Consider the following 8,462-nt stretch of genomic DNA (forward strand, 5'->3'; position numbering starts at 1 on the left):
AAGGTGTGCTGTCCAAGCAGCCCTGCAGCAAGCGTTTCCTGCTGCCCCCCTCCCCCCACTCGCATGAGGGAGCCACACCGGATGAAAACTCTGCAGGGGCCTCCTCGGTTTAAACACAGATCATCTTGTCTTCAGCGCTGAAATCCAAGACGGCTTCCCTACAACGACCCTCCTTTGGAGAAGACGGGTCGCTTACAGAAATCCCGTCCTCTTTATAAAAAAAAAAAAAAAGTCCCCCCACCATTCCAAAAGCGGGTTTGCTGCCCCCCCCCAGCAACCACCTGCTGAGAACTGGACGCAAGACCCTTCAGTTCCAGCTACTGTGGCCCTTTAGGAAGAGTTTGACCAGTTGATTCTATCTTTTGTTTTTACTGCCCTTCCTCCAGGAAGTTCAAGCTGGTATTCACGGTTCTCCCGTCCTCTGTTTTATCTGCACAATACCCCTGCAAGGAGGGGGCGGGAGAGAGGGCATGTCTTTGGCTCAAGCTCACATAAGGACCTCCTTGACTGAGTGTGGATTTGAATCCAGACTCCGCAGTCCTCAGGGGACACTCTGTGTTATTCCTTTCTGGTCTTTGCATCTGTTAAAACATCTTCATTATGTTGTCTGCTAATTTGCTGTTCACCCTCACTTTACTATATGTACCGACTATTGACATCCACTTCACCGTATCTGAGGAAGTGTGCGTGCACACGGAAGCTCATACCTCGAATAAAACTTTGCTGGTCTTAAAAGAAAAAAAAGGAAGAGTTTCAAAAAGGACGATGCCCCTCAGAGCTTCGGAAGCTGAAAGCCAGAAGTCAGACTAAAAGTTCCACATGCAGGGCATGGGATTGTCACCCACGGTTCTCAAATCTGGGGTGCAGCGGAAGTGGGAGGAGGGACTCCCAGCGAACAAGTTCCATGCACGGGGAGGGATTGCGCAGGTTGCTTCCTCCGGCAATGAAGAAGCTGCCTGGGGGAAGGCCCGGCTCTTAGTGGATCAGATCCACAGGAGCTTTGACCAGTTCTCACAAATCCTTTGGAGCTGGCGACACGGCATGTGTCACCCTGTGCAACAGAAGATTGTAAGTGGAGACCGACATGCTCTTTGTGGAGAACGCCTGGCTATTTCGGTTGCCATCAGAGGGACGCAGCAAAGGTTCATCACGGGAAGAAATGCTTCTCCGCCAGCCGCTGACACCAACGAGCCAGATCAGTAACAGTGTTGTCATGGCATGGCATCGTTTTCTTCACCCAAGCTGACGGAGTGAGCCGTGACTCAGGAAAGCTCCTCCCCTGCCATAAATTTTGCCAGTCTTTAAGGTGCTCCTGGACTCCGGCTCTTTCCTACTCCACCACAGCTGTGGAAGAAAGTCCCTCAGGTTTGTGCTACGGAGCTGTATCACGTGGAACAAGGTTTGGGTCCAGTCAGGCACCTTGAAGACCAACGAAGGTTTATTCAAGGTAGGAGCTTTCTTGTGTAAGGCGCACTTCTTCAGATACAATGAAATGGAAATAGAAATAACAGTAAGAAGAGAAAAGAGGAAGAGATTGGATTCATACCCTGCTCTTCATTACCTGAAGGAGTCCCAGAGTGATTTACCATCTCCTTTCCCCCCCCCTCCCCACAACAGACACCCTGGGAGGCAGGTGGGGCTGAGAGAGCTCTCTCGAGGACTGCTCCTGAGAGGACAGCTCTGAGAGAACTTGTGACCGCCCCAATGTCACGCCAGCTGCTGCATGTGGAGAAGTGGGGAATCAAACCTGGTTCCTCCAGATTAGAGTCCACGCTCCTAACCGCTACACCAAACTGGCTCTATAGAGGGTGGGCAGTAAATCAGCATACAGAATAATGAAGCCGTTTTTAACAGATTAAAAGAACAACAAGCTTAGTTTATGTGGCTATCATCTGTTTGGGTTCAACGCGCGGGGGGAAACATAGCAAAGGAAATAAATATGTCAAAACTGGAGACTGATGTATCCTTAATTGTGGAATGGTGAAGAGTCCGTCATCGGAAGCCCTCAGGGGGTGAGCGGTATACAAATGGAAGGATAAATAAATAAATAAATAAATAAATCAAGTTCCATCCCTCTCCCCTCAATCATTATCAATTTGGCCATTTGCCTCACACCACCAGTTTGGTGTAGTGGCTAAGAGCAGCGGACTCTAATCTGGGAGAACCGGGTTTGATCCCCCACTCCTCCACGTGCAGCTGCTGGTGTGACCTGGGTCAGTCACAAGTTCTCTCAGAGCTGTTCTCTCAAGGGCAGTCCTTGAAAGAGCTCTCTCGACCCCACCAACTCATGTCAGCTACGCTGCCATGGGGGTTGGGGAGCTCGGTCTGTGTCTGGTTAATTGCTACTTCATTCCTTCCTGTGCTTGTTCTGCTTTGCGCCGAAATGCTTATCTATACAGATGTGCAGGAGGGAGTTGTATTGTCTGGGTTTCTCCTAGGTGCCGTGGGAGACTGTTGGTTCTCAGTTTTAGCGCCAAGCTTTATCCCGCGCGTGGGAGGGTGCCTAATTGGCCAGTGCTCTTGGGGGGGGGGGTGCATACTTAACAGTGCTTATGTTCCTGCATCTATAGCTCTGCAATAAAAGTATTACCGTTCTTGAATGTGTGTACTTCGTTGTTGGCTGTGGGTTCTGACACCTCACAGGGTGTCTGTGGTGGGGAGGGGATGGGAAAGGAGATTGTAAGCCACTCTGAGACTCTTTCAGGTAGTAAAAGGCGGGGTATAAATCCAATCTCTTCTCTCTTCTTCTATATATCCAAGACAGGACCCAGACATTCGCCAAGAGGAAAGGCAGAAGCCGCTTACCTTGAAGGGCGGCGTGCTTGCCATCAGCTTCGTATCCAGGAGCCTACGAATGAAATTTTCCACAAACAATTAGGACCCCAGGTACCTGCCATTTCAGCAATAAGAAATAAGGCTGAGTGTTTACACTTAGATTAGATTACCTCAAACTGGGAGGTGATTTTAGGCGCAGAAGTCAACACTATGTATGGTGTGTTGGTTTTTTAAAATGTCAAGTTCCTAGCCCTCAAACGGCGGGGGGGGGGGAGTTGGGAAGGGGGTTGGAGGGGAACTGCAGTGACACCTGACCAGGATATTCAGTGGCCCTGCAGGTCCTGGTTGTGGCTCATGCCTCATTTGATCCTTGGCCGGCAGAAGCTGGACAAGGATCAAATGAGGCATGAGCCACAACCAGGAACTGCAGGGCCCGTGGTAAAGGCAGGGAACGGCCTCCCTCTGCCCCCCCAGCCCCGTTGCCCCAACCAGGGGAACCGAGCGCTACTGGAGAGCGCATGAAGCTCAGCACAGCAGGATTCAACCGGGCCAGGGATGAGGAGAGCAACCCTGTGACGACCTCTTATCTGGGGAGGTCTGGTTTGCCTTTAAAAGTTCTTATGTTTTTACTCTGTAGGGTATTTTCGCCGCCACCAGGGAAATTTAAGGCTTTCCCAGCCTCTTACTATAATATATTTCTTCTTCTGGTTTGGTAATGTGGCCAGGGTCTAGGCATTCATGAAGGACTATGTGTTATTTCCTGAGGAATTTCGTTCAGAACTGTTATCTTAAATAAAAGTAGATTTATTTGCTGTTTCACACACTTTTCTCTTCACTGACAGGGCTCTGGGCATGTCACTATGTAACAATAGTTTCTTTTAGCCATATATGGTCACTGTTTCTTTATGCTTTAACTTTTCTTAACACACACCAGACTTCTCTCTTATGTTTCACACAGGAACCGTCTCACACAGAGACCTCAGGACAAAACTAATATATTAACTGCTTTTGTACAGCACTCTCTGCTGTCTGACTAACTGTTTTACTCCGAACTAAGCAACCCACACAGGGAAGCCTCTTCTTCTCTGTTTAACTGTACTGTTTAACTGTATCTCCCCTCTGTAACTCAGAACTCTCCAACTGTCATCCTTAACTGTTCCTCTTGACTGACATATCTGTTCATCCACACAGCATTCATTCCAAAACCCCTCCCCATCTCTGTCACTCACCAATCACACAACTTGCCTATTTCAGCATTCTAGATTGTCCCACACAGCCATGCCAACAAACTTTTAAACACACACACACACAGTAAAACATGGAATCGTTACAAACCCCCTCCCTGCCTAATCTTGGGCGCGCCCGCCTTGCGCTCTGTGATGGTCGGAAGGCAGGGGGACAAACAGAAGCACGTAACGAAATATGCACAGACGCTGCGTAATCAGAGGTCACTATCGAAGAGTCAAAGATCACACCACATCAGCAGGAAGAAGAAGAAGAAGAAGAAGAAGAGGAGGTTGGATTTATACCCCATGGCCCTTCACTACCCAAAGGAGTCTCAGAGCGGCCTTACAAACTCCTTCCCCCTTCCCCTCCCCACAACAGACACCCGGTGATGGAGGTGGGGCTGAGAGAGCTCTGACAGAAATGGCTCTTTTCCAAGGTCATCCAGCCAGGTGCAAGTGGAGGAGGAGTGGGGAATCAAACTCGGTTCTCCCAGATTAGAGTCCGCGCACTTAACCACTACACCAAACTACCTCAGACCCAGCAGCAAAGAGATATATCAAGTCTATCAAGTTAGTGCCCCCCCCCCAAAAAAAGAGAAGGAAACAGGGGCAGCACACAAAAACAAAGCTGTTTGTAGGGGGGGGAGACGCACCCAACGCCTCTTCTCGATATGCAAAGCCGCTCTCAGCAGATCCACCATCATCATCATCATCATCAATAGACAAGAGCAGTTTAAAAGCACCGTTTACAAGCTCGTCGATCAACACGCAACATTTTTAAAACTCTTAGAAGACAGCTACGTGTCGCGGATCGTGCAGGTCTGGACTTTGGCAGAATGCTCTGAGAAGCTGGGGCCACCAGTGGGGGCGTCCCCGTTCGTGTTCCTCTACATTCTGAAGGTCCAGAAAGCGAGCAGGGCCTCGGCAGCAGTTCCAAGTGGGCTGGCGCTCCTCTGAATTTCTGTACCAAACATGAGGAGACCACCACCACCACTGGTACTCCGGATCAGAGACGCTCCAGTGAGCTGGGAAGGAAGCTTACCTTGGAAAGACGCACGTCGTTAGTTCTTTAAATTCACCGAGTTCCTAAAAAAACATGGGAAAGCAACCCAATCAGTGGCACGTGAAGGAGAATGTGAACGCATCAAGTGAAGCCAGGAATGGATCCGGGAAGATGCCCCCCCGTGTTGTGCGTACGTGGGTTGGAGAAGGAAGCGGGCTTCACCAAGAATCCCACTGCCCCCCAGTCGAAAAGAGCAAGAGTCCAGGAGCCCCTGAAAGACTCACAACATCTGTGGCACTGCATGACTCAGGAAAGCTCCGACCCTGCCACAAATGTGCTCCTGGAGTCTTGCTCTTTTCTACCGCTACAAACAGGCCATCTTGAGCTCCCACTGGACCCCACTTTGCTTACCAGGAACTTTCACTCACATCAGGAGACAGAGACCCTGCCTGATGGTGTGGGAAGGAAGACCAAGTTCTGGACACACCAGCCTCTCTGCGAGGACCCAGACCCAGAGGCAGGGCGGCCTTCCAAAATTTGGCTGAGAAACACAAAAGCTGCTCACCTCTGGGAGGGGGCAGCAGAACTGGTGGATGGTGTGCATGACGTCGAGCAGCATGTTGTGGCCGACCACGAGCTTGCCCTGCGGAGAAGCGTTCGGAAACACAAAGGGAAGGTGAGCCACCGTTGGAGAGACATCAGGACGACTTAGGAAAGCCGGGCGGTTCCACGGGCCGAGGAGCTATTTGGATGCCTCCAAGAGCCACGGTTGGCCTAGGATTGCAAAGACCTGCGACCGAATCCCACTCTGCCATAAAGCTCCGTGGGGTAACCCTAGCCTACCTCACAGGGCTAGTGTTAGGAAGGAGGGGAAGACACGTGCTGCTCTGAGCTCCACGGAGGAAGAGGGTGGGAGAGAAGAAATCTAACCAGGGGTTCTGATTGTTTATCTGCTTCGTTGACACCTTGCTCCCCTCCCGGTGGAGATCTCTAGGGCCCTTATGTCGTCCTTTTCTCCTCTGTTTCCTCCTCACAACCACCACCCTGTGAGATAGAACAAAGTGTGAGTCCAGCGGCACCTTCAAGACCAACAGAGTTTAATTCTGGGTAGAAGCCGCTTCCGTGTGCACGGATACGTCTTTGGGGATGCACGCGAGAGCTGATACCCAGAATTAAACTCTCTTGGTCTTAAAGGTGCTCCTGGACTCACACTCTGTCCGGTCGCTTCCGAACAACACGGCGACCCTACCTGGATCCCCCCTGGGAGGCAGGTGAGGCTGAGAGTGGCCCAAGGTCTCCCAGTGAGCTTCCACAACCGGCATGGATCCCGGATCCCCGCCTGACCCGCTAACCGCCCCACCCCACCCGCTCTCGGTGTGCCAGCGTGAGACGGCGGCGCCTTTCCAACACTCGCTGGCTCCATGCTCCCGGCCCACAATGACGTTTTCCTCCCGCTGAACGATTCCGCACAGAAGAGATTAGAAGAGGGAGGGACTTACGGAATTCGCCATCGCATGGATGACTCGGGAAAACCCCACGGCATCGTTCAGCTCTTCCTGCAAGAGAGCAGAGTCAAAGGTGCTCGGCTCGCCCACAGCCGGAAGGCGACGCTGGCCACAAGCTAGAGCGCCCTGGGACCGGCTCTGCACGCCCAAGGCGGCTTTGGCCGGGCAGCTCTCCCACGGCATCCTTGCCCGCCAGACGGCGAGCCGGGCACCTCTGGAGACCAAGGTGTGCTCCCCCCCCACACACACACCTGCTCTTTGGCTTGCTTGACCTGCTCTCTCCGCTTGCGCTCCTCTTCATCCACTTTGCTGACGGTGATGTACCTTTCCTTCTGAGGAGGAGACGGGCACGTGACCAGAGGCCTGCCAAAGCTCAGGGGAAAGCTGACAGCCTCCCCCAGCACGTGCTGGAGGGTTGCGACTCTCCCATGCAAGCAGACTCTTCCCGGCATGCCTGGGCTCGGCCATGAAGCTGGCACTATCCCGTCAGGTGGGTGCCACAGCAATGCAGCAAATGTGTCCTGGAACGGCCTGGGCAAGAGACCACGCAGCCCTAAAATTACAATCCCCCCCCCCCCCCCCTTCTAACCCTCTTCCGAAGGACAGTTTTTCCTAAGAGTGGAGCTACAGGGAACACGTCACTGAGCAGAGTGTGGCCAGATAACATCCACTGAGCAAAGTGTGTCCAAATCAGGTCCCTGGCCTGCACACAGCTGCACTTCCAGGGGCACAGGACCACAGAGTTTGCGACGATAAAACAGGAAGCTTTTGAAACGTACCTTCTCCGTTTCCAGCGTTTCAACGTGGATACCTTTTGGATACCTGTAACGAAGTATATTATCGTGAGCCACCATGAAGTATGAAGAAAGGCAGGAGATAAATGCTTTAATAAAAATGAGAGTAAATAAGAAGCGTTTGGATGTATCCCCCCGCCCTTCACTACCCGAAGGAGTCTCAGAGCGGCTTACAGTCTCCTTTCCCTTCCCCTCCCCACAACAGGCACCCCCTGTGAGGGAGATGGGGCCGAGAGAGCTCTTTCGAGGACTGCCCTTGAGAGAACAACTCCGAGAGAGGAGGAGTGGGGAATCAAACCCGGCTCTCCCAGATTAGAGTCCGCGCTCCTCACCACGACACCCAGCAACGCCCAGTCACGGAGAGCGCCCAGTGGCATCCGACAAAGGGAACCCTAACTCTTGAAAGCCGACCCCCCCCCCAAACCCTGTCCGCCTCTAAGGCACTCCTGCCCCCAAATCCAGCCAGTCACCCTCTGTTTCAGGAACGCCACACTGACTGTCCTGACCCTGGATGGAAAGCAAAACCATCTGGGGCCTGGCAGGTCAGAAAGGCCCGAGGCTCACGGAAGCCGGCCCCAACCTGGCCCGTGCATGTGCTGGAGAAACCGCTGCCTGTAGAACAAACCACTTCTGACGCCCCCTTTCAGAAGCAGCGGCCGTGACCTCCCCCCCCCTCCTTTGGGTAGGGAAAAGACCAGAAGGCAGAGCCCGAAATCCAGGCAGAGGACAAGCTGGGCATCCTCCAGGTAGCAGACTTCCAGAAGACTGGTGGAATGAGCTCCCGGGGGAGATCCGGGCCCTGCGGGATCTTATGCAGTTCCGCAGGGCCTGCAAGACGGAGCTCTTCCAGCAGGCTTTCAAGTAGGGGCTGCCGCCCCCCACTATATCACCACCGTGGTGGGCTGGAAGAGGCCCTGAGAAAAAACACCTGAACACTGAAGCCTTAGACCGTCTACCAGGAACTTTTTGGAATTGTTCCGTCATCTTTGGATTTTGAAGTCCTTGAAGAATACTGAGCACTTTATCTGAATTAGGACTGGGATTTTAAGATGTACAGTATGTTTTTAAACTATAAGTATATGATGTTTTATTGTAGCAAGGTTATCTTGCCTTTGTAAGCTGCCCTGAGCCCTACGGGGGAGGGTAGGGTATAAATTTG

The 8,462-nt window shown here is 52.3% G+C and overlaps 1 protein-coding gene across 1 annotated transcript in view; it reads right to left on the reverse strand.

The window, feature by feature from the left end:
- PARN (poly(A)-specific ribonuclease) overlaps positions 1-8,462 on the reverse strand; it is a 41,914-nt gene that overhangs the window by 17,939 nt on the left and 15,513 nt on the right. Inside the window, exons 10-15 of the mRNA XM_015409905.1 lie at positions 7,289-7,331; positions 6,761-6,841; positions 6,504-6,560; positions 5,570-5,647; positions 5,044-5,087; positions 2,806-2,848 (exon numbers count right to left, since the gene is read on the reverse strand). Coding sequence (XP_015265391.1) covers positions 2,806-2,848; positions 5,044-5,087; positions 5,570-5,647; positions 6,504-6,560; positions 6,761-6,841; positions 7,289-7,331 — 346 coding nt within the window. The remainder of the gene's footprint in view (positions 1-2,805; positions 2,849-5,043; positions 5,088-5,569; positions 5,648-6,503; positions 6,561-6,760; positions 6,842-7,288; positions 7,332-8,462) is intronic.

The sequence above is a fragment of the Gekko japonicus genome, unplaced genomic scaffold, assembly GCF_001447785.1.
Source record: "Gekko japonicus isolate JY-2015 unplaced genomic scaffold, Gekko_japonicus_V1.1 scaffold78, whole genome shotgun sequence".
In the NCBI taxonomy this organism is placed as follows: domain Eukaryota; kingdom Metazoa; phylum Chordata; class Lepidosauria; order Squamata; family Gekkonidae; genus Gekko; species Gekko japonicus.